Below are 26,329 nucleotides of genomic sequence, written 5' to 3'. Positions count from 1 at the left end.
AAATAAAAGTTATGTTCTATAATTACTTAAATCTGTGTAGTAGAGATGGTGCTTATATTTTACATTTTATATTCTTAATTAAATTTACCCAGACACTGCTGTATTATTATTGATTTTTGTTTTCCATCATCTTTGCAGTTCAATTTCACATTGCCCACTTATATGAAACCCAGGTAAGTGTTTTAACTTAGGTTACTTAAAACAAACAAAAATGATCACCCATACCATTTTAAGTGGAATCAGATATACAGATAATTTAATGGAGCTCTGGGCATTACTTCTTACATACATTTTATACTCATTAAATGTGGTCAAGATTTTGCTTTAGTGTTACAGTTATTATACAGAGTGCTTGTTGTGTACAAAGACGTTTCATTCAGTATGATTTGCCTCTAAATTCAAACTATCTGCAGGCTTAAATGGCTGTATTTAAGAAGATTTCTCTTATTCTTGATGTGAAATGCCTAGTTTTCTTTTCGAAATGTTTATAGATGGTTGTTATAATGCATTGTTTTTAGTTTCACTTTTTCTTAAGATTAAAATATCCCTTCTACGTATCACTGTTTGAAAGGCATATTAGTAACCTCTTGATGTCATTACCATTACTTTTATGGCTGCTGTATTTAAAAAACTTTTAGTTTAATTTTAGAACATTTTATTTTTATGTATGGCAGATTTTGCTTAGTTATATGGTAAAGGACATAAAACAGACATTTAGTCTAGGTAGGCAGTGGTATGGAAAATCAGGCATAAGTTGGTATGAGGCTAAATATTAGGTAATCATAGTTTACCCAAAAAAACAATTTTTATAACAGCTTTTTAGGAAAAAAATACTGTTATATTTCTACATAATTTCTAAGGTCTGTTTTGTTTCAGAGCCACCATGGGGTGGTCTAAACAATTAACATCTGTTTCCTGGACACCTCCATCTGTGCGCCCGCCTACCCTTCCCGCCCCTGTGCGTACTCGCACGCACACATGCGCGCACATCCACTGACTCAGAATTGATGCACACTCAGGTTTGGATACTCTACTAATCTAGGGATTTTATCCACCTTGAGAGGATGCATTTGAGAATTACATTCATGTTGTGGATCAGAGTCTTTACCTGCCAACGCTAATCCCAGCTTCCTGCCAACTGCTGATTTTTGCCAAATCAGTAAAGGCCCCAGGGTGAAAGCAGCTATAGAAATAAGCTTCCTCTCCAAAGTTCTTTCCCTGGAGTCTTAACTCCTTCTGTTTTCATTACCTCAGGAGATCTCTGCTGTCTTCAAAAGGATGAGCTCTGATTTTTTCCCAGCTTTTCTAGTTCTTAGTGAGATTTCCCTGGTCTGTCATTAGGTAAAGCAGATGTTATCTCGCCTTTCTTTTTAATGAATGTTTTTCGCTTGAGATGGAATTCTATTTGATTATTTTTATTTGACCACTTTAAAATTTACATTCCATTGTCTTTTGGTTTTCATTGTTTCTGATGAGAAGTTGTCTGTTGGTGTTATTTTTTTTTATTTCGTGAAGGTAATGTGGGTACAGGACCCTCCCCCCACTGATTCTTTCATTTGATAAATTTTAGTGCCCATTAAGATTAAGCAAAACAAAAAGAACAAAGTTTGTGCTAGGCAGAGTATATAATTATTAGATGACAGGAAGATGACACTGTAAGCATATGAAAGGATTGAAAAATCTCTACTCCAGTGCTTATAACAAGGATTTTTATTTTCAGGTGAAAAATTAAGGGAAACAAAAGGCTTACCTACAAAGTATACAATGTGATGATTTGATATATGTATGATTTCCCGCACTGAGTTAATTAACACACCCATCCCCTCACATCTCTAAAGTGGGGGCAGTGAGAACAATTAAGTTTGATTGTCTTAACAAACTTCATTTGTACAATACAGTGTTATCAACTATAGTCATCATATTATATGTTAGATCCTCAGACCTTATTCGTCTTGTAACTGGAAGTTTGTACCCTTTTACCAACCTTTCCCTATTTCTTCCACCCCACCCCCTGGCAACCCTTTCTACTGTCTTTTCTATGAGTTTAACTCCCCACCCCCACCCCTTTTTAAAAAGAATCCACATTTAAGTGATATCATACAGTATGTGTCTTTCTCTGTCTGGTTTATTTCACTTAGCATAATTCCTTCCAGGTTTACCTAGGTTGTCACAAATGACAGGATTTCCTTTTTTTAAGGCTGAAATATCATTCCATTGTATTTATATACCACATTTTCTTGATCCATCTGGAGACAGACACTTAGGTTGTTTCCATTCTTGGCTCTTGTGATTAATCCTGCAGTGAACATAGGAGTACAGATATCTCATCAAGATAATGGTTTTGTTTCCTTTGGTAATATACCTGTACCCAGAAGTGGGATTGCTGGATCATATGGTAGTTCTGTTTAGGTTTGGGTAATTTTAATGAGATGTCATGTCAACTCACCCACACCCATTCTTAGATTATCTAAATAAAGATAATTTTGTTTCTCTGTATAATGTCATATCTCCAAGTAAATATATTATGAATTATTGGATATTTATATCAATTATTTAATTTACCTTTCCCATTTTATTAGCTGAGACCCGCAGAACCATTTTTTTCCCTAATAGTAATAATAGTATTCACTGGCCTTCATTTCTTTTTCTTGATTTTAATGAAATAACTTGAACAAGTCACCATCTAAATTCTAAATAACCTTTAAAGATTAAAGGTAAAGGATTTCTCCCTTTTAGTTTTGTTATTACAGTGTTACTTATTTTTGAGTAGATAATCCAAAATGAAAGTGCCTGCAAGAATACAGTGTAGTATCCTCCCTCCTTTTCCCTGGCCACCTATTCCCCTCCCGAAAGCCACCAACCACCATAAGCAGTGTGTTTTATATCCTTCCAGAGAATCTCAGTGTATATATAAGCAAATCCATATATATGCTTGCACATATATTTGTTTTTTATTTTATTGAAATAATAACCCATTATATATGTTCTCTCTTGATCTTGTTTAAATTGGTTTTTTTAACTTAGTACTATATTTTGGAAATCATTCCCTGTCAGTACATGTAGAGCTGTATTATAATATATCCCTTTGCAGAGATGTACTGTAGCTAATTTAACTATTCTCCCTTGAGAGATAGTTACAAATAATGTTATTATGAATAACACTGTTGATAAGAATTACTAGTTTCATTTTTAACATTGTCTTCTAACTAGCAGTAGTTTATTACTGAAACACTGTAGACTGGTTTCATTTATGCATATTGTACACATCCAAAAATTCTAAAGAAGGAAAAATAAATTCCAGCTGACATTTAAAGATACAGTAAGTATGTCATGATTACCTAGGGTTTATTCCATGAATTCAAGATTAGTTCAGTGTGAAGAAATATGTTAACAAAACAAACAACAATCATGGTAAGGAAAACAGTATTGTGAGGAAGAAAGATTTTTTTTTTTGAAAGAAATAGTGTGAAAAGGAGAGAAAAACAGTAGATCTAATTAATAGGTCAAAACCTTATATTCTGAAAAAAATTAACAAAATAGATAAACCACAAACTAACTTGATCAGGAGGATAAATGAGAGATAAAGCACAGATACATAAAGTAAGATAACCATGGAAACAGAAGAAATTAGTACAGTCATACAAGTACAGCTTAGCAGACGTGTATGCAAATGAATTTGAAAACTTAAAGTGGACTGTTTCCCAGGGAAATACAGATTAGAGAAATTGACCTCATTAGAGTTAGGAAAGTTATAAAAAGCCAATTTTCATAAAAAGAAACAGAGAAAATTAAGTAACGCCCTACAGAGAAAGTACCATGCCCGGATGGTTTTACAGGGGAATTCTACGAAGCCTTTAAATACCAGATAATTCTAGCACTCTATAGATTATGCCAGACCACTAGAAATGGGGAGAAACTTTCTCATTTCTTTTCCTTTTTTTGAGAGGGATAGGGGGCTTATAACAGCTTTTAATCTGACCTTGAGAGACTTACGTGTTTGATAATAATTAAAGTCCTTTCTGCACTTACTGACTCTATAGCATATTTTTACAATATAATGGAAACAAAAAATCTGCTTCCAAACATTAACTACAGGCCACAGTTCTTTGGTGTCTTCTTTTTTATTTAATTGTAAAATATACCTGACATTACCATTTTAGCCATTTATTAAGTATACAATTCAGTGGCATTAAGTACATTCGCATTATTGTGCAACTATCACCACCATCCATCTCCAGAACTTTTTCATCATCCCAGGCTGAAACTCTGTACCCATTAAAGAATAACTCCTCATTCCTCCCTCCCCCCAGCCCCTGGCGACCACTATTCTACTTTTTGTCTCTATGAGTTTGACTATTCTAGGTACCTCATGTAAGTGGAATGATACAGTATTTGTCTTTTTGTGTCTGGCTTATTTCTCTTAGCATAATATCTTTAAGGTTTGTATATATTGTAGCATGTGCCAGAATTCCATTCCTTTTAAAGGCTGAATAATATTTCATTGTATGTATACACCACATTTGGTTTATCCACTCATCTGTCAGTGGACACTCGTGTGGCTTCCAACTTTTGCCTGTTGTGAATAATGCTGCTGTGAACATGAATGTGCAAATATTTGTCTTTGTCCCAGCTTTCCATTTTTTTTTGGATATATACCCCCAGAAGTGGAATTACTGGGTCATGTGGTAATTCTGTTAAAATTTTTGAGGAACTGACATACTGTTTCCCCCCATTCCTTTTTGAAACAAGTGTAACATTGATGCCTAAACCTGATAAAGACAGTACAAAAAAGAATCAATATACAAACTATTATCACTGATGAATATTGGTATAAAAATACTAAGTAAAATATTAGCAAACAATCTGTTACCTCATTAAGCAAATAATATACTATGACCAAGTGGTATTCATTCTGGGAATACAAGGCTGATTGAATATTAGGAAATCTATTAATATCATGCATCATAATAATAGAGCTAAAGGTAAAAACAAGTCACTATCATCATAGATGCTGAAGAAGCCTTTGATAAACTCAATACCCATTCCCAACTAAAATTACTCTTGGACATAGGAATTAAGGGTTACTTTCCTATCATGATAAAATTCATGTACTTTAATTCCAAAGTCAGTATCTTATTTAAAGGGAAACACTAGAGACATTTTCACAAAAATCAGGAGCAGGGCAAAGGATGTCCTCTGTCTTCATTACTCCTCATTATTGTACTATAGGTATTAACCAATGCAGTTAGACAAGAAAAATCAATTAGAGGCACATACAGAAATTAATAGCTTTCAGCAACAATAATTAGAGAGCACACAGAAAATATTGCCATTTATAATAACAACAAAGTAATTAAATACTTAACAATAAACTTAAAAGAGATACTATGACTCAATAGTATAAAGATGTTCATGGGAATTTAGGTTAGTTTTTAAATGTAATACAACATCAGTAAAAATTACTAATAAACTTTTTAAAGCAGTCAGGTAAGTTGATAAGGAAAAACATTCTGGGATAGCCAGAATAACACTGGCGGTGATGGTAGGGATTGTATGGATTATATTAACCCTACTAGATATTAAAATATTACAAGGAAGTCTATATGATTAAAAGTATTGTACTGGCATGTGACTAGACAAATAGACCAGTGAAATATCATAGGCCAGGAATAGATCCAGTGTACATAGAGAAATTGAGTATATGATAAAGGTAATATCTTACATTCCTTTAGCTAAGGTAGATTTATTCATACATGGTTCTGGGACAATAAGGTAGCCATTTGGAAAAAGATAAAATTAGACCCGTAACACAAACTATTCACAAGAATAAACTACTACAGATGAATTAGGATCAAAATGTAAACATTGATATTGTACAAGTACTAGAAGAAACATTAATTCTTCTTCAACCTTGATGTAGGAAAAAGGCTTTTTAAACTGTGGCTCAAAATTCAGAGGCAATAAAAAGAATGACCAATCAGTTTGAGCAACATAAAAATAATTTCTGCATGGCAAAAAAACAAAACAAAAAAACCATACATTCAAAGGACACCTATGAAACTGGGAGAAAATGTTTACAACGTATAGCACAAAGGGCTAATACCCCTGAAATATAACAAACTTAAAATTTGACAGACAATGAACAAGACCCATTAGGAAACTGGGAAGAATGACATGAGGAGACACTTTCCAAAAAAGATATAACAGCCCTTAAGCATGTGAAAAAGTGTTCAAACATACCCAGTTAAAGAAATGCAAATTAAAGCACACTGAAATACAGTTTCTTACCTGTCAGATTGGTGAAAAGTGTAAGTGGCTATGGTAGCGAAACATGCACTCTCATGCACTGTGATAATGCAAACTGGTACACCCCATCTGGAACAAAATAATCTAACAAAACTACATGCAGTAATCTAGCAAAACTCTATATACACTTACCTTTTGACTCAACAATCCCAAATCTAGGAATCTACCTTGAAAATATACCTCCAGAAATATAAAAATATATAGGCACAAAGATATCTTTTGGAGCATTGTTTGTGATTGCAAAACATCGGAAACAACCTAAATGTCCATACATAGGAGAATGGTTGTACATATAAATCATGGTACATTCAGGCAGTGGAGTGCCATGCAGCTTTAGAGAAGAATGAGGAAGACCTAGGTAAATCACTATATGGAATGATTTCCAGGATATACTGTTAGGTGGAAAAAATGTGAAGTATAAAAGTGTAATATGCTACCCTTTGTGAAAGAAACTATGTGCAAAGCAAGATACACGTCCCACTTGTGCACAGGTAATACTGAAAATGGATAAACCAGAAACAAGTGAGGTTGGTTACCTACCCAGGAATGGTTGTGAATGGGGTAGTAGGGAGTAGAACTTACCTTGAGTATACTTTTTATGTAGCTCTAACTCCTAGAACCTGGTTATGTTTCACATACCCACCCCAAAATTCATTGAATAATTAAGACCAACCAGAATGTGAGTTAGCCCAAAATAGAATAAACAGTAGCAACTGAACCTAACTGTATTACAAATGAATAACATAAGTATACTGAGGGGTCGGGATGAAAAGAACTAAGCTAAATAACTTTGGAGAATAGTATTTTGACTCTATAGTGTAAAGCTAGAGACAAAAGAACTGTAAACAAATCTTCCACTACAGTTACTTTCTCACAGGGATATGGATAGAAATTCTGCAACTATTTTATGTAAATATTAGGGGTAAACAATTAAGTAAATGTATTGTGGATAATGAGGACCAGATTTTCAGTGTCAGAGAACTTACAAGTAAGAAAAGAAGAAAGGCTAGACTGAATTCTGTGTTGTTGGATTAGAATTGGAGGGATCACTATGAACATAGGTTATTTATGGAAATAGTTGGATAGAAATAGAGACGTGAGAGAGAGAGAGAGTGAGTGTGTGTGTGTGTGTGTGTGTGTGTGTGTGTGTATACATTAATATATTTCCTAGCTGTTTGCTGCAAGGGCCTAGAAGCAGTGACCCACCTTGGCAGCAGTGAATGTACTAGCACCCAGATCTTTGTTTCTAAATCCAATTCTTCAATAAAAGGAATCAGGAATTCTTGGGGAGAAGTGGGTAATTCCAGGGCTTAGGCAGAGAAACTACTAGATGATCCCTGGAACATTTCATGGTGCCAAAAAGTAAGGAAGTGCTTAGAAAATGATGGGCATGTGGAAAGATAAAGAAGCCAACTTGAGGGAAATGGGGTTTCTAATCACCAAATCTGACACAAGTTTAGAAACAATTATAATAATGGTATATAAGATATAGAATAAAATATATTCATATTGCTATAAATGAATAATTGAATAAATAAACGGGGAAAGGGGTCACCTTTTTCTTACTGTAGAATTTTAATTAATTAATATATGAGGAATGTTGAATATCTTTCCACAAGGTGCTTACTAATTTGAAAGGGCCATTCTTCAAAATAATTAGCTAGTACTTTAAGTCAGGGGGCCCCAACCCCTATTAGGAACTGGGCCACACAGCAGGAGGTGAGCCGCAGGGCGAGTGAGCGAAGCTTCATCTGCAGCTCCTCCATTGCTGGCATTACCGCCTGAACCCCCCCCCCCCCCCCATGGCTCGCATTACCTCCTGGGAACACACCCCACCCACCCACCCCCACCCCCATCCCCAGTCTGTGGAAAAATTGTCTTCCACGAAAACGGTCCCTGGTGCCAAAAAGGTTGGGGACCGCTGCTTTAAGTGTCAAGGTAATGAAAGTCAGAGACTGAGAATCTGTCCCAGATTAGAGGATGGTAAAGAGACATGCTAATTTAACACAGCATGGGATTTTAAGTTAGATCCTGGACCAGAAAAAGGATATACGTGGGACAGTTGGTGAAATTGGAATAAATTATGTAGATTAATTGTATTTTATCAGTGTTAATTCTGTACAGTCTTCATTTATTTAGAAGCCTTGTTATTATCTCATCCTGATATGTCCTTTATCATTATGAAACATTCCTCTTTCTCTCTGGTAATATACTCTTTGCCTTGAAGCCTTCTTAATCTGATCTGAATCTAGTCACTTCAGCTTTCTAATACTTACAGTTTACATGGTATCTTTTCCCATCCTTTTATTTCAGCCTGTTTGAATCCTTATATGAAAAAGTGCATATCTTACAAGTACTGTGGTTTTGGCTTTCTTTCACTTTTGTAAATCTGTCTGGCAGTCTCTGTTGTTTGAATATCTAGTCCATTTATATTTAATTCAGTTACTGATATGGTTACATAAAGTTGGCTGTCATTGTTTCCTTTGTATTTTGTGGTTTTTCTCTGGCTGCTTTCAAGGTTCTTCTCATTACATTTGGTTCTTAAGTATGCGACTATGATGTAGTTAGGTATTGGTTTTTCCTTTATATTTATACTACTTGTGGTTTTTTTAGCCTTTTGGATATGGGATTTTGATGTCATCACTTCTGTAAAGTTCTCAGCCATTGTCAATATTTTTTCTGCCCCATTCTTTCTCTCTTCTCCTTCTTGGACTCCAATTAAGTCTTTAATCTGCTATTCAGTCCTTCCAGTAACTTTTTTTTAAAATTTCAAATTAGTATTTTTCAGTTCTAGAATTTCCTTGTGTTTCTCTTTTAATTTCTCTTTACGTGCTCTGATTTTTGGTCCATTCATTCCTTATGATTATGTTTTCCTTTTCATCTGTGAACATTGTTAAAATAGCTGCTTTAAAATTATTTGCAATTTCAACATCTGAGTCATTTCATGGCTGGTTTTCATTAATTTCCTATTGTTTTCAACATGAGTAAAAATTTCCTGATTCTTACAAGTCTGGTAATTTTATTCTGGGTATCATGAATAATACGTTGTGGAGAGTGATTTTGTTATATTTTTCTGAAGATGATATTTTTGTTTTATTAGCCAGTTTAACTTTGCTCAAGTCACACACGAAACTTTGTCATCCCTGTGGTTGGCAACAGCTAAATCTCTTCCTTTAGTTCTTTTAGGCTGCTGAACATCTGTTGTGTTCATGCATAGTTCAGTGGTCAACCAGGGATTTGAGCAGTTTAAACTGCAGAATTTGTTGTTCTTTCTCTCCCTCTCCTTTCTGGGATTTCTTCTCCCCTCACTTCCAGCTCTTGTGATAGCTACAAAGTCTGTCCTCAGATTCTTCAAGCTAGTAAGATTGCTGATTTCTGTTTGAGTTGTAGCCAACCAGATACCAGTTGGGGCCTGCCTTCAGGTGAAAATCCTAGAAAAATGGGGTTACTAAACCAGTGCCATTCCCTTCCTCTAAGTATTAGCTTCTCTGTTTTTGCCTGATTTTGGTTTCTTTTCAGTACTTTCTGATATTTAACTTTTATATTTTATCCAGAATTTAAAGCTGTCTGAAGTGTTACTTCAGCATTACCAGAGACAAAACTTTATACAAACTTTATACTAAACACCTTTACAGATAAACTCATGTTGCTTTTATATACTATTTATAGTTGCTACTTAATGTTCTGCTGTAAGCATCCATCATATTTTATATTTCCACTCACCTAGCGACATAGACCTAGGTTGTCCATCTCCTTGGTACTACAAATAGTACCATTTACAACATTACCTCTGGGAAGGTTCCTTTGGTATATATATCCCAAGAGTGAGATTGTTAGATTGGAGCATATTTGCATACCTAATTTCATGAGTAAATTCCCTTCAGGCAAGGCATGAGCATTTTCCTTTACTCACATCCCCACAATACTAAGAACTACCCAACTTTATGTTTGCCAACCTGATGGGTAGAAGGTAATATATCATTTAAACTTGCATTTTCTGATTTCTAGAGGTGTACACTTCTTCACATGTTTTTCACCTTTTATGTGTTGGTTTTTATGTCCATTGCCTATTTTTCTGCTTATGTGTTTCAAGTCAGATCCTTACTACTCCTCCTTATTTGTGCCATTTTGGCCAAGTTGAATAAATTCTTTCACATCTCAAAGAAATACTCTCCTTCATTTTCTTCTCTTAGTTTTATACTTTTACATTTCATATTTAGGTCTTTAATGTAGATGCCAGTTTTTTGTATATAATAGGAGGTAGAAATCAAACTTCATGTTTCTCAATACGATGCAACCAGCTTTTCAAGTATGTTGGTTTTATTATTATTTCTAGTGTTTGGAAGTATGTTTTAGCATTTGTTGAGGTAATTCCACAAAGGGCTCTTTCTAAAATATAAATTTGATCATATTGCTTGAACTCATTTCAGTGGTACCCCATTGTCTTAGGATACAGTCTATAGTCTTTTAACATGGCTTAGGAAGGTCTTTGTGAAGTTGTCTGCTTGTCTCTGCATTTTCTGCCCAGTGTGCTAGTACTCTAAATTTACCACATGCTCTTTCTTCCTCTGGGAAATATCATACTGTTATTGTACACAGTACAGTATGTTTTTTTTTTTTAACAGTACAGTATGTTTTATTTGTTTTTATATCTGTATTCTTGACTACACTGTAGTCCCAGCAGTTCCTGTTATGTATTAGGTATTCAACAAATATTTACCAGTTGAAGGAATTGAGTTGAATAACTTGATCCTTATCCTTCATTAATTGTCTAATTTACTTTTTCAGACCAGATTAATGTTTAAAGGGAACTCATTTACTTGATGAATAAAAGTTTATGTAATAACTACTGTTAATCTCAATGGACAGTTCTTTCAAATCTTCCTCATGTTGACATACTGCATTCATAGAGCTCCTTATTTGTTTCCATAGCTCTTTTTTAATCTCGTTTGATCCTTAGAACAACTCTAGATAGAAAGATCAGGCACTACATCTGTTTTATGGATGTTGAATCATAGCTCAAGTGATTTGCCTGAGGCTCACACAGCTAGTTTCGTGTTTCTACCTATGTTTTGGGGGAGAAAGATTTGTTTGCTCAGGCAGCTGTGTACTGTCAGTGATATGAATGAAAGCCACTTCATTGTTCTGCCAAGTATTTTTTAAAGATAGTATTTATGAGGTTTTCTTTTGTTGGCTTTTCCCCTTTTTGTGGGGGGTGGTGGGGAGGTTTTGTCTTAAGTTTTAGGACTGTAGCAATAATGGGTTTCAGTCATATTAGTACTTCTGGGATGAGAACTGTGGGTAAATGGTTTCATTTAGAGTTTTGCCCAAGGAATCTTAAATATTGCAAACATTATTAGACTATAATTATGGGAGGTTTGTTGTCTTCAAAATCATATATGTATTCTAAAATTTTTCATAGGATATTTTATATACCAGTATCTATATCTTTTAAACTTAGGTTTCAACTACTTTTGTACTTAGTTTTTTTAAAGCATTTTTGACGTGCTCTATTGTTCCTGTTAAGTTGCTTCGGAACTTGGTATTTCTAGGCAGACAGATGATGCACTTGGAAGTGGAATACTTTTCTGGTTTCATTAGTGTTATTAAGTAAAGTTGAAATCACTTATGTTATTAAATAGGTTGAGATGATTTTTTTTAACTATTGAGATTTGACAAATTCTTAAAGGTCATGTTTTAATGAATGTTTTACTGGTGTTAGATACTCTGAAACATGGTCTATTAACCCCAGCTGTCTAGAGTTAGAGAAACATTCAGTAAGGCACTTTTCTCTTTCAGTTGATTTTTTAAAATACGCTAAAATATCAGTATCATATAAAACTTAACATATGAGCTAGTTCTTTAAAGATGTTAATTTTATTTTCTTTAAATCTGTTTTTCCTGCTCTTTAGAGGAAGTATCATTCTGCAAAGGAAGCTTATGAACAACTTTTGCAGACGGAAAACCTTTCTGCACAAGTAAAAGCAACTGTCTTACAACAGTTGGGTATGTAATAATATACATTTAGTGTGTTATAAGTACATCTCTTTATGTTTTTTACATGTCACAGATGGTAAATACGTGGCTCATGTACCCTATTTCTTTTCTTTCCTTTTCCCCAGAGTTGATAGAATTAATCTGAACCCATCATGTTTCCACCTTCTGCCGAGCATTGTCTATCTCACAGTCAATCTCATTACAGTTCTTTAGTGCAACTTGTCCTTTTAAATTCTCAAAATTATACTCTGGTACTTAACCCATGGGTGAGGGGGACTGAATACTTTCTTTGTGCCAGATATGCTTAGTACTCAATGAAGTTAAGTGATTTACCTAAAGTCTCTTAGTGGTTGGTGAGCTTGCTTTCATAGCTCTGTTGATAACTAAAGCATTTTATGTAAGAATTGTGGAACATCTAACATTATATATAGTTTCTCTACACATGCAGTTCTGTTGTAATGTTGAAGATGAAGGCATGTAGTCGTCTGGATATAATGTGTCACTATCACCAAGAAGATAATGATGGAATTCTCCAACATTTAATTTTGTTGCTTGGTTATTGAGTCATGTTTCTTGTCTGCATTTGGTATTTCGGGGTTTTTTTTTGGTTCTCCCTCCCCCCCCACCCCAGCTTTTTAAAATTTGGTTTTGGTCTGGGCAAATAATTGACTCTTAAGTTTTAGCTACCGTTGTAGTAATGTGAATGTTTTCATGATGTGACTATTTTTAATGTAATTTTAAAATTATTTAAGCTTAGACTTTATCACTTATCTTCATGATATGAATGCATATTATGTGATCGGTTATACAAAATAAACACGTTGCTTTCATATAAAAGTTTTATTTTTAGCTTTGTTTTTAATTTAATCTCTGGTTAGAATTTTCCTTGAGTTATCCATACTTTTAAAAATTATAGTAAAGTTTTGTTTTTAATGATTACATGTAGTGTTTGAGTAATGTGAATTTGTATCTTTAAATTAAAACAAGTTTATTAGTACAGCAAAAAAGCTTTTGTGTTAGTTATTCAGTAAAAAGAGCAAAGTGGTGCCTTCAGACAGCTTACTCATTCAGCTAATATTTGAATACAAGCTGTTTTTTTAATTAGCTGCAGTGAAGAATGTGTCAATAGCAAAAATGCATATATACCTTTTAAATTTAAGAAATGGATTGAAATCGTTTGAATTACCTGTCTTCTTTCGCAGAGTGTATAGGTAAACTTTCCATGGTTTTGAAAGGGAAGGTACTTCCCCTAATTGAGTCTAATTTATGCCTGCACATCAATCCTTCCTACTTTCTTGTCACTGTTGCTTAAGCAACTCCTTTTAGAGCCTGCTACTGTAGGTCCTGTTCTTACTAGTAATAGTAGGAGAGGTAAGGGAAGAACAGATGAATAGATGTGTGATTGACTTATATTTCTGTAAAACATGGTAACTCAATCCTTTTAAAATGTCTTTTGGAGCACAGCAACTATAATAAATGCCAAAAAATAAGGGTCCTTATTTATTTTATGTACTGTGGACTATACACAAAGAACAGCTGATTTTATGCACTTGAATTGATCCACAACTGAAATATGATTCCCTGGCAAATTAAATCAAATTATTCCTGTGTGCCTTGAAGGTATAGAATACACTAGTCCATGATCCAGTCTTTTGATTACTTCCATAGCCAGCTTGCTTGCTTGTTTGTTTATTTATCATAACGGTTGTATTTGAGGTGTACAAGATGATGTTTTGATACACCTGTACATAGTGACATGATTACTACAGTCAAGCTAGTCAGCATATGCATCTCCTCACATAGTTACCATTTGTTTTTGTGTGGTGGGAGCACCTGAAATCTACTCTCATATTAGCAAGTTTCCAGTATATATTACAATATTAATAACTGCAGTTGTAATGCTGTATGTTCTCTAGACTTACTTATCCTACATAACTTCAACTGTGTAACCTTGACCAATATCTCCCCATTTCCCCAACCTTACCGCTCCTGGTAACCACCATTCAACTCTCTGCTTCCATGTATTCGACTTTTTAAGATTCCACATATGAGATTATGCACTATCTAAATTTATTTATTAAACATTTGTGTTACCCATTTTGTACCGTTTTTATTTGCACCATTTGAATGGACTTTTCTTATAGCCTTGGGGTTTTAAAAAATTGTCAAATGCTTTATTTATAAGGTGTGAAAATATGTAGCCAGTGCCAATAAGGTGGGATTGTATGTGTGCGTTTTACTCTGAACTATCATTGATTATATAGCTTATATTTACTCCTTGGAAATAAACATTGGGTTAATAGTGTCTTGGAGATTCTTAAATGCACATACATTTTTGCACGGAATAGTGAATAAGATTTAACATCTTTATATTCTTTTATACCATGGAATCTTTTCAAATACAAAAATCAGAGAATAAAAGAACTGTAGTTTGCAATCTACTAAGTGATAAGTCAGTGCTTAAAATTGTTTTAATTTCTCTGGAATGAAAGTTCTTCATAGCTTTGACTGTACTTTAAAAACAGACTTTCTTAGGCCAGAATTGACAGTTCTAAATTTTGGGAATGTGTATGCCAAGCTAAATGAATAAATTTACTGAAAAGACTATTTTTTACTTGTTTGTTTTCTGCTTGGTATTCTTTAAAATAGAAGAATAATTAACTCATTTAGGTAAATATTTTTAATCACTTACTATAGGTTGGATGCATCATACTGTGGATCTCCTGGGAGATAAAGCCACCAAGGAAAGCTATGCTATTCAATATCTCCAAAAGTCCTTGGAAGCAGATCCTAATTCTGGCCAGTCCTGGTATTTCCTCGGAAGGTAAGACTGATTTATCAGATACTTAGGCTTTGCTTTTGTTTATTCCAGCTAAGGGTTTTGAATTATGATCTAAAATATTAGTTTACTAATAACTTGATCAGTGTATTTTCTCTTAAGTATTTTATAACAGGTTTCTAGAAGTTAAAAAATAAAAGAAAGCTTCTGAATGTGGTGGTTTTCTTCCAGCAACATCTGGTCTATCAGGACGTTTCTTATTTTGCTTATTGAATTTTCATTTGACTTAAATTATTGCTGGTTTTTAAAAAGTCATAGCAGATAGTAATTTTTCATTCAACTGTTTATGCCTTTGTTTTGATTTCTAGTGTTTTCTTTATATGTCTGTTTAATAGAACAGAGAATTTTTCATTCTACCTGTTGACTGCCAGTAGTCAGTAGAACTTTGCTAGTTATCATTTTGATTAGTGATATATACCTTAGAATGGACGTTAATAGTAGATCTCAAATCACAGTCGAAAGTAGATACATTATTATTGGATTTGTTGGAAAGGAGAAGTGACATGTAGTGAAAATAGTTTTTTGCAAGCCTATAAACTTCTCTTGTACTTTGAATGTCTGAATTTTGCTTACTGATTATCTGAAACATACCTCATGTATATGTATCTGATAGAATATATTTTTGGACCATTATCAGATTGTTTTTTGGTTCCTATTTGGTTTTAGCTTTTGCAGTATGGTGGAAAGATCATTCGACTACAAGCTGAGATACTTGGATTCAAGTCTTGGCTAGGCTACTATTTGTGGAATCATGGATGGTACAGTTAAACCTTTTGAGGCTTCAGTTTTCTATTGATTAGAGAATTAGATTGGTGGTTCTCAATGCCGGGGGTGTGGGGCTATTTTGCCCCATAGAGGACATTTCATAATGTCTGTAGAGACATTTTGGTTATCACAACTATAGGGAGTGCCACTGGCATCTAGTGGGACAGCTCTCTACAGTAAAAGATTACCTGGCTGAGGTTGAGAAGCCCTGGGTTAGATTATCTGTTAGGTACCTTCCCATTCTAAAGGTTTTAATTTTATGAATTCTTTGGAAATTATCCTATTTTGTTTTAATTTTAAGCTTTTTTCCTCTATTTTCTATAGTATTTTACTTGAAGTGAGTTTGCCATATAGTCATGTTAAATTTTAGTATTTTGTATGGTTTCATTTTTTTTCCTTTAAATATAGCAAAGTATATTTGTATGAGAGGGAATAATATTAAGATGTTTCCTTCTTTAAAAAAATTTTGATTATTCATTAATAATATACAATAAGGGCTTCCCTGGTGGCCCAGTGGTTGAGAGTCCGCCTGCCCGTGCAGGGGACACGGGTTCGTGCCCCGGTCCGGAAGGATCCCACATGCCGCGGAGCGGCTAGGCCTGTGAGCCATGGCCACTGAGCCTGCGCGTCCGGAGCCTGTGCTCCGCAACGGGAGAGGCCACAACAGTGAGAGGCCCACGTACCGCAAAAAAAAAAAAAAAAAAAAAAAAATAATATACAATAAGAGTTGAGTGGAAAAGTTGCTGTTTTTAGCAGGGATTTTCTGATTCCTTCCCAAGCTTGTAAAATCATGTAAATTGGGTTGCTTATTAATAAAGCTTGAGAGTCCAAACATTGTCTCTTTCACTAAAGATCTTTGGGAGCAGAAACTGGATATTACCATCTTTGTATCTGTCTGCCTAGCAAAGTGACTATTCAGTAAATGGAATAAATGAACTAACTGAACACCATTTGCATTTGGAGCTACCTCTGTTACTACTATTAGTATTGTACAGTGATAGGTTTCATACAGTGACCAGAAAGGAGGTCTAGTACTGGGAAGTAGGGCCTTGCCTAGTCATTGCGTCTAGTGTTAATGTTTATATATGAAAATTTCTTTTAATATAGATTAAAAGGAATGTGTACTGGAAAGTATTTTCCTTTTGACCTAAGATAAAAATCAGTAGTTTAATACAGTACAATAGTGTGGATGTCTTTTTAATATAATTTTTTCTTAATTCTAGGCATGGAAAATTAATACATAACGAAACATCAAAAATTACTTTTTTTTTTTTTTTCCCAGCCGTGCCGCTTGCGGGATCTCAGTTCCCTGACCAGGGAATGAACCCCGGCCCTGGCAGTGAAAGTGTTGAGTCCTAACCACTGGACTGCCAGGGAATTCGCAAAAATTACTATCTTAGTAATGCTGTAATTTTCAGCTCAGTGAGCACTATTCCATAGGAGGTTCCCCCCCCCCGCCCCCGCATTAACTGGTTTTACATTTTAAATCATTGAGATGCTTTTATTGAATCTTTCTGGGTAAAATTTTTCAACTATAGTTTACTGACTTCTCAATTAAAGGATACTTATTACAATTTAACTTACTTTGGGGTTCAAGATTATCATGTTGGTGTCCATTATTTTTTATCTGAGGACTGTTTAGAATTTTTTTCTTTGATGTTTACTTTTCTTACCCTCTTTTGCTGACTTCTAATGTGTTGCTTCAAATCTGTTTTGTTGTGAGAAAATTTTTATAAATAAATTGTATTTTAGAAGTTATTAAAGCTCTGAAGGAAGATCTCAAGTGTCAGTAAGCAACTTTGGGATTTGATGACCCTAATATTTCTGAGGCATTTTATTACTTACCTCTGCATTCAGGTCTGTGTTGAAGATTGAATTTGTCATTTGGCATGTGTATATCATAACAAAAGTGTAATGTGGTAATGCTGTTAAACTGGTACTAATCATTGACTGTGTTATCACAGAACTATAGAATGTTAGAGCTGGGAAGGACCAGGAGGTCACCTAGTTCACCCTGTAAACCTTGTCATTTTACAGATGTTTTAGAAAGTGAGCTCAGAGGAGTAAAATGTTTTGTCCAAGGTCACAGTCATGCAGGTAACTAATATCAGAGCAGGGACTAGATCCTAGGTTCAACACCCAGTGCTTTCTCAATTACACAGCGCTGTCTCAGGGGAACCTAGTTAAGTTTTATTAGAGGAAAAGTGTTTGGCAGTTGGATTGGGACATCTGTATTTGGGCACATTGGTTTCCTACTTTCATTTTGTAGGAATCAAGTATGAAAACATTGGTTTTGGGAATTACTGCTTATTCCTCCTAGCGGTTAGGCAAATTTGTCTATAAATCTGAGATTGGCTTTGATTTAACAACAACAAACAGAGCATGTTTTCTACTATCTGTTAAGCATTCCCTTTCTTTGTGGTGTCTGTCCCTGTTTGGCATTGTTAATGCCCTCTTGTCCTGAATTCCCTTCTCATAAAACAGTTTGCTCTGTGACACTGCCTTCTCTGTCTCAGTCACTCACCTTTCTTATATTGCCCCAACCACAGTATTAATGATTGCTTAGGCTTAGTTTTACCTCTCCTTTGTCTGTATCCTATGTTCTTATACCCTCTCTTTGATATGGATGAATTCCAAATCTAGATTTCTACACTTCAAGGTATTAAACACCAGGACCACATCTCCCATTCTTTACCTAACATTTCCCATTTTAATGTCCACACCTCATGTCAAAATCAGCATATTTCAAATCTCATTCATCATTTTCTTCCCTGAACCAGCTCCTTCTTCTTTATTTTTGCCAATGATATCACCATGTTTTTCCTCTATTTAATCAGGCTTTAAAACTAAATTATAACCCCACCTCCATGAATAGCGAATCAGTTTGTCACAAAGTCTTTATCTGTTTTTTGGTTTATTGTTTCTCCTGTCTTTTTCTTTGTTGTTACTTGCATTACTTTCATCCTAATTTTGGCGTATTCCAAACCAGTGAATATAACTGCCTTCTTTTTACTGTCCATAACTTATTTTCCTTTCAGTTTATCCCTACATGTTGTTAGCAGATTAATATTCCTATAAAGTACTTTCATCATGCCATTCCCATGTTAGAAGAACAAACTTCAGGGTATTCTTGGGTTGGATTTAAAATCCTCTACTGTTAGTATCTGTGCTATCTTATATTAAGTTTTGCTCATATTGTTCAAGCAGCATTTCAAAATGCCTTTTCTTACCTTCTCTGCCAGAATCAGTGGTTCCCACACTTTTGGAGTACTTGATGTTTAAATTTTTTTTTGCTGTTTACTCAGTCAATAGTATTTCAAAATAAGTCAATTACAATACAAATATTAGTTTAATGGAAAATTTATGTATGTATGTGTATGTTGTTTTTCCATTTCGTTTGCTTGGCCAAATTGCCATATACTGGCTGGTAATGGGTATCACTGATCTAAACAGTATGCATCTACACATATTCAGTTCCTTTACTGTTACCCTTCCCTTTCTTGTCTTTCCTAAACCCCCGGTAGTGTGTCTACCCTAAATTCTCAGACCAGTTATTGTCTGTGCTAGCCATTTGATATGGCATCATGACAATTATAATGTGTCTTCAGTCCTCAGCTAAATTGTAAGCTCCTTGAAGACGAACTGGATTTTGTTCTTTTCTTTTTCCCTTAGTGCCAAGCACTAAAGATAATTTCTGTATTTATAATTTCAGCTGCTGTTCTGTGTATCCATCAGGTACATCTACATTAAGAAAATGGCAGGTCATTGAAACTTTAATCATACCTTGCTACCCTTACTAGTCATAAAATACTGTACTTAATCCTATTTTATACTATTTTTGATAGTTAGCTTGATAGTATTTATGTTTGTATTTTGTATGAATTAAAGAATTTTTGCCCTCATTATTTAAGAAAGGAGAATTGAAATCTGATTCAGCAAGTCTTACCAACATAGAGTGTTTTTCTTGGTTTTTAACTCTATGTTCTTACTCTGTAGAAAACCAGAGATCAAGCTGTATAAGTAGAGTAGTGGGTGTGTGTGTGTGTGTGTAACTCAGTATTATAATATTGAAGTGATATGGCCTTTAATTATTTTAATAGGTGCTAAAGCATGCTGTATTGATAAACACTATCAGATAGACTATAATATAGTTTATTGAAGGGTTAATTACAATGTACATTATTGTTGTCATGTATATACACACATTCACATAAATATGTCAGCTTATTAGGTTTTTATTTGCTTTGACATTTAGTCCATCCATTCAGCAAATTAATTAATTAATCAATCAGTATTAATCGTATTTTCTTGATTTGTCCCTCCCCTCTCAGGTGCTATTCAAGTATTGGGAAAGTTCAGGATGCCTTTATATCTTACAGGCAGTCTATTGATAAATCAGAAGCAAGTGCAGATACGTGGTGTTCAATAGGGTAAGACTTTGTATAAAAATAATGGTATTATAATTGATACACAAAGATGGTTGCATCACATATAATGTACTTCATGGCTTATATCATGTTATGAAGCTAAGCAGTTCTTCTTAGTCAACTTATTTTTTCTTAATATCTCTTTCCAGCGTGCTATATCAGCAGCAAAATCAGCCTATGGATGCTTTACAGGCCTATATTTGTGCTGTACAGTTGGACCATGGCCATGCTGCAGCCTGGATGGACCTAGGCACACTCTACGAATCCTGCAACCAGCCTCAGGATGCCATTAAATGCTACTTAAATGCAACCAGAAGCAAAAGTTGTAGTAATACCTCTGCACTTGCAGCACGAATTAAGTATTTACAGGTAAAATGTTTAAATGGCAGTTTTTTAAAGGCACATATTTCCCCATGACACTCAGGCAGGAGGAGGGTGGCTGGGAATTTTGTCTAGCTGTGTTTTGATGTCTATAATTTGTTCCATATTTTGTAAACATACCATAGCTTGTAATATTATTTTACTTTTCATTTTAAGTAAGATATGCAGTATTTTGAAAGATGCTCTTTTGCACATTTACTCTGTTGATGCATATTAATTTACATAATTTTTTTCTATGTACTGTCTGCATTTTTAAGTTGTCATAGCATTTTAGAGAAAAGGACACAAACATTGTCTTTCACTCTTGCTTGGAGTTTCATGAGAAGACAGCTATAAGAACTCTGAAAACAGAGCTCAGCTTTGTTTTAATTCTCACAAAGGTTTATATTCCGGTTTCCCTCATTATACTTAGTATCTTTCTGAAACCCCAAATTAAGAATCTATTTTCTTTTAAAAACAATTAGTTATAGCATTTAGGAAGATTTAGTGGACTTGCTCTTACTCAATTAGGCTTGTGTTAAATTTGCTTTTTACATAATTTTTCCTAGGCTCAGTTGTGTAACCTTCCACAAGGTAGTCTACAGAATAAAACTAAATTACTTCCTAGTATTGAGGAGGCGTGGAGCCTACCAATCCCCGCAGAGCTTACCTCCAGGCAGGGTGCCATGAACACAGCACAGCAGGTGAGAAGTTGGGTTATGTTCTGCAGGTGCCCAGCTTTAAGGGTTCTTTTCAATCTGTAGTGGTCAAGCGTATTTTACTAAGCACAGGAGGCTTTCATTAATGAAAAGCCTCTTGCTTTAATTGTGAAGGGAATCTAGATCAAATTAAAACTCCCTCTGATATGGGAAGAAATTTTGGGGTGCCAGTTTAGAACCTTTGTGCATTTTCATGATTTTGAAGGAGGTTTCTTAAAGTAATGCTGCAGTGGTTTATTTTTTAAAGCAAGTTTTTCAAAGGAAGGTACACATTCCTCCATTGATGATTCATTTGATTTTGATTTTCAATAATTGCCATCAGCGATGTCCACATAGCTTTGAAAAGTATGCAGCTTGTAAAGTTTACAATTTGAAGGAATGAATTAAGAATATATAGAACCCTATTTTTGTCTTCCTTCTGTGATTCTTAGGCATGTAAACCTCATCATCCAAATACTGAACCTGTATTAGGCCTCAGTCAAACACCAATTTCACAGCAATCCTTGCCACTACACATGATTCCTTCTAGTCAAGTAGATGACCTGTCCAGTCCTGCCAAGAGGAAAAGAACATCTAGTCCAACAAAGGTATATATTTTAGAGAAATATAAAAATCCCAGTCAAAAAAGAAACTCCTAACTGCCCTGAACTTGTGCAGTTTGAACATCTCCTGTCCTTTACTTTAAATCTGTGGACATCAAAGAGTGAAAGGTTTGAGTTTTTCTATCCCAAATTCTTAGCATCATATTAAATATAGAAAGTAGGGATAAATTTGCATTCATCAAATCATTTTATTCATCTCCCTGCCGTTAAGATCTCAACACACTTTTCATCATCACCTTCTACTGACATTGAAATAAACTTAATGTTGGACCTAGTGGACAGTGTGGTATTTAGGTTAGCCATTTGGGCCATAGTTTAGGGGTGGGCCTTTTTGGGTGGCTTATTAAAGAATCAATATTTTCTTAATTTATGATTTTCCAAATTTATTATGCATGTAAAAGTATTTTTAAAAGAACTAAATGTCATAACATCTTTCTTATATGTAAATATTCCAATTCAAAGTCATTTGGCCTCCATTAGTCATTATTGTTAACTCTATAGATTTAACCAAATATTCTTTAATTTTTTTTTTATCAATTTTCCTCAGAATACTTCTGATAATTGGAGTAGTGGCCATGCAGTGTCACATCCTCCAGTACAGCAACAAGGTCATTCATGGTGTTTGACACCACAGAAATTACAGGTATGTAAGATATGCTTTTGACAGATTGTTTTTCCTATTAAAGAAGAGTAGAGGTACTAAGTTTTAAGTTTTTTAACTATTAATTCTTAAAGTTGAATGGCAGTAAACTCAATAAATAGGCGCATAAGTAAATGAACCCACATTTACCAGAGTAATAGAGATAATTCATTCTTTTTTTCCCACTCCCCCCCCCCCGCCCCCCCACCAAATATATTCTCATGGTTCAAACTGCCTCAGTATGAGTTTAGGGTATATAAAGTAAATTCTCCGTCTAATTCCTGCCCCTACCCACTCAGTTCCCCTCCTAATAGACAGCCAGTGTTATTAGTTTCTTATCTGTCTTTCCAGAGATATATCATGCATGTACAAGCAAATACGCATCCTCTTTCTCTACGCATCCTCTTTCTCTCATATATTACTATTTTTCTCCTTTTTTTATACAAATGATAGAATGCTATATATACTGTTAATAATATATTTTACAGATCTTTCCATGTCAGTGTATAAAGAGCTTCCTTATTCTTTTATGACTACATCATGTTTCTTTATGTAGGTTTCATACTTTTACTTAGGCAGATCACTAGTTTTGGACAGTCAGATTGTCTTCAGACTTTTCCTATTCCAAACAGTGCTTCTTAGAGTGTACTTGTCACAATGCATTTTTAAGCTCAAAGAACTTTCTGTGTAAATCCTGAAAATTACTGATGAGTAGAATTTCATGCGCATTTATCTCAAAGGTCACATTACAGTAAACCTTCTGAGGTTTCTCAAACTTCTTAAGGGACTTCATCTTGGGGTTGATTGTCATTGGTCAGAAATCAGTATCTTTGACTAGACAGCATTCTGAGTTTTACCTACTCATTTCAAGGGAAAGGTTGCTTAGAATAGTGAACTTGTTTCTTAGATGTGTCTTTGACTGTATTCTCCTTTCTTCTTCTTCTAGCACTTGGAACAGCTCCGTGCAAATAGAAATAATTTAAATCCAGCACAGAAACTGATGCTGGAACAGCTGGAAAGTCAGTTTGTCTTAATGCAGCAACATCAAGTGTGTATAGCATTTTTTCCCCCGAAAATTTGTTACCATTTCGAATATTTCTATTGACTGGAACATCATTTTAGAGTATGTTCATGCCCACTTCTACTTTCCACCAGTATTTGGTGGAACTGAATAATCTGTGCTTCTTAAAATACTAGTAATGGACAGATTTTTAGGAGAAAACAGCAATAAATTTGATTTTGAACATGACTTAGTATTTTATTATTTACATGTTATTCTGCATGAGTTTTATTTATATTATTTAATACTTAACAAGCTACATCCTAAACTTAGGTGGGGTTCTTTCAAGCTTGTTTAACTCAGAGAATCTGGCATATAAATGTGATAGAATGGAATTTTGAGGTCCCCTATTTTGTGATGGGGGAAAGACCTGTAAATTTGATTTCCTTTCCATAATTTTCAGCTGGATTCTTTTGTCATTACTGAAGGGATATTTCTTAAAAAATTAAGTAGGTTCTTGCTTTTCCGAGGAAGCTAATCTAAATGTGAAGAAACAATTTCTTGTTTTGAAAAGGTATTTTTTAACCTAGAGAAATTAAATGTTAGGGTAAAATCAGAGATTACCTGGTTATATATTCTTCATATTCTTATTCTGTCCCCTGTGGACCACACAGGCAGCATTTATTTTTCATTTGTTTTTTGACAGATGAGACAGACAGGAGTTGCACAGGTACGATCTACTGGAATTCCTAATGGGCCAACAGCTGACTCATCACTGCCTACAAACTCAGTCTCTGGCCAGCAGCCACAGCTTGCTCTGACCAGAGTGCCTAGCGTCTCTCAGCCTGGAGTCCGCCCTGCCTGCCCTGGGCAGCCTTTGGCCAATGGACCCTTTTCTGCAGGCCATGTTCCCTGTAGCACATCAAGAACGCTGGGAAGTACAGACACTATTTTGATAGGCAATAATCACATAACAGGAAGTGGAAGTAATGGAAACGTGCCTTACCTGCAGCGAAACGCACTCACTCTACCTCATAACCGCACAAACCTGACCAGCAGCGCAGAGGAGCCGTGGAAAAACCAACTATCTAACTCCACTCAGGTAATAGAAGGACTGACTGCCTTGTTGGCTTCTCACATAGTAGTTGTCTTCATTTGATTTTATGCATTTTGAGAGAAGAAGAAATAAAAGTTTGAGGAACTGTTTTTATAAGCATTTATAGTACTACAATGTTATTACTACATTGTGGCTCGGTATTATATGTATGTGAGTATATTTTCTTTTCCATATAAGATTTACACAGATAATGTTAGAAATTTCTAAAAAAAAAAAAGAAAATAGATCATACAACTCCCCAAAACCCACTGCTAATTTACAGTGGCATCTTAAGCAATTTATGGTGATGTTTCTTAGTTCATTTCTGCACATATTGCCTACTTAAGATCAGGTGCTTTGCTAAGTGGTGAGTATTCACTCTGGTGGGAGAAAAAGTTTTTACTTCTGAATATTTATCCTCATAATTTCCCTATATTTTGGATTGTTTCCATGGAGCGGGTGCTCCAAAGCAGAACTGAAGGGTCAAAGAGCATTTTAAAAAAATGTTGTGAATACGTATTGCCAAATTACTTATACTTTTACTAGCTCTAAGGAAATATTTGACTTATTGCTGGCTAGCTTTATATTATTGATAAAACTGAGATAAGTTCTTTTTCTAAGACTTTTAAAATGTTAATTCATGTAGGTAAACGGACAGTAAATAAGCATTACATATAGAATATTAGGTAATGTTATGATTAGTTCTCTGGAAAAATATACTAGAAACCAGAGCTGGAGAGTACTAGAGACTGGTGGTAGAGGAGTTGCAGTTATAAATAGGAATATCAGGGAAGATTTCACTGCAAGGGGATATTTGAATAAAGACCTGAGTTACAGAAGTGAGCCTTGAAGATACTTGTGATAAGAGTGTTCCACATCTAGGGAGCAGAAAGAAGCAATAGGCCCTAATGCAGGAGTGTGTTTTGCATATTCAGAGGCAATCAAGGTGGCAAGCATGGCTGAGCAGGGTGAGAAGAGAGGTAAATGTGGTCCAGCTGGAAACAGACTGGCTAAATCATGTTCAGCCTTGTAGGCAATTGTAAAGATTTTGGATTTTGTTCTGAGTTAAATGGGAAACTATAGGGAGGTTTGAATGGAGGAGTGAGGTGATCTGCCTGGATGCTCTGGTACTCTGTGGATAGACTAAAGGAGGCAAAAGGAGAAATGATATGACCCACTTGGAGATTACTTCTGTAATCCATTTGAGAGGTGGTGGCGGCTCGACCCAGAGTGGCAGCAATAGAAGTGGTCAACTTTGGGGTACATTTGGGTGGTAGAACCAACAGGATTAGCTGAGAAAGAGGGAGACTTAAGTTAGCCTGATCAACTAGGAAAGATGGATGAGACTGGATGAAATCACCAAGGGGTGAGAATAGATTGGGAAAAGAAGAGAACTCAAAACTGAGCCTTGGGGCATTCCAGTATAATAGGTCAGGAAATTGAAGAACTAGCAAAGAAAACTAGAAGAGGAGTGACCTGTGAGGGTAGTAGTAGATCTAGGAGAATGTGAGTGATGGATGCCCTTGAAGCCAAGTGAATGAAGTCTTTCCAGGAGGAGAGTATGATGAAAGTGTAAAT

The 26,329-nt window shown here is 34.9% G+C and overlaps 1 protein-coding gene across 9 annotated transcripts in view; it reads left to right on the top strand.

Moving 5' to 3' along the window:
* KDM6A (lysine demethylase 6A) overlaps positions 1–26,329 on the top strand; it is a 206,103-nt gene that overhangs the window by 134,780 nt on the left and 44,994 nt on the right. For 3 of the 9 annotated variants that reach the window (XM_022556387.3, XM_089904598.1, XM_089904596.1), the window contains 10 exons: positions 139–173; positions 12,219–12,312; positions 15,001–15,127; positions 20,239–20,337; positions 20,484–20,703; positions 21,264–21,398; positions 21,845–22,000; positions 22,563–22,658; positions 23,602–23,703; positions 24,362–24,757. In XM_022556387.3, coding sequence (XP_022412095.1) covers positions 139–173; positions 12,219–12,312; positions 15,001–15,127; positions 20,239–20,337; positions 20,484–20,703; positions 21,264–21,398; positions 21,845–22,000; positions 22,563–22,658; positions 23,602–23,703; positions 24,362–24,757 — 1,460 coding nt within the window. The remainder of the gene's footprint in view (positions 1–138; positions 174–12,218; positions 12,313–15,000; positions 15,128–20,238; positions 20,338–20,483; positions 20,704–21,263; positions 21,399–21,844; positions 22,001–22,562; positions 22,659–23,601; positions 23,704–24,361; positions 24,758–26,329) is intronic. The other 6 variants (XM_022556389.3, XM_022556390.3, XM_022556391.3 and 3 more) reach the window with 6 other exon arrangements.

This window comes from Delphinapterus leucas, chromosome X (assembly GCF_059928025.1).
Source record: "Delphinapterus leucas isolate spDelLeu-1000000601 "Yukka" chromosome X, BTC_Dleu_Yukka2, whole genome shotgun sequence".
Classification (NCBI taxonomy): Eukaryota; Metazoa; Chordata; class Mammalia; order Artiodactyla; family Monodontidae; genus Delphinapterus; species Delphinapterus leucas.
This window is presented reverse-complemented; position numbering and strand designations above follow the sequence as displayed.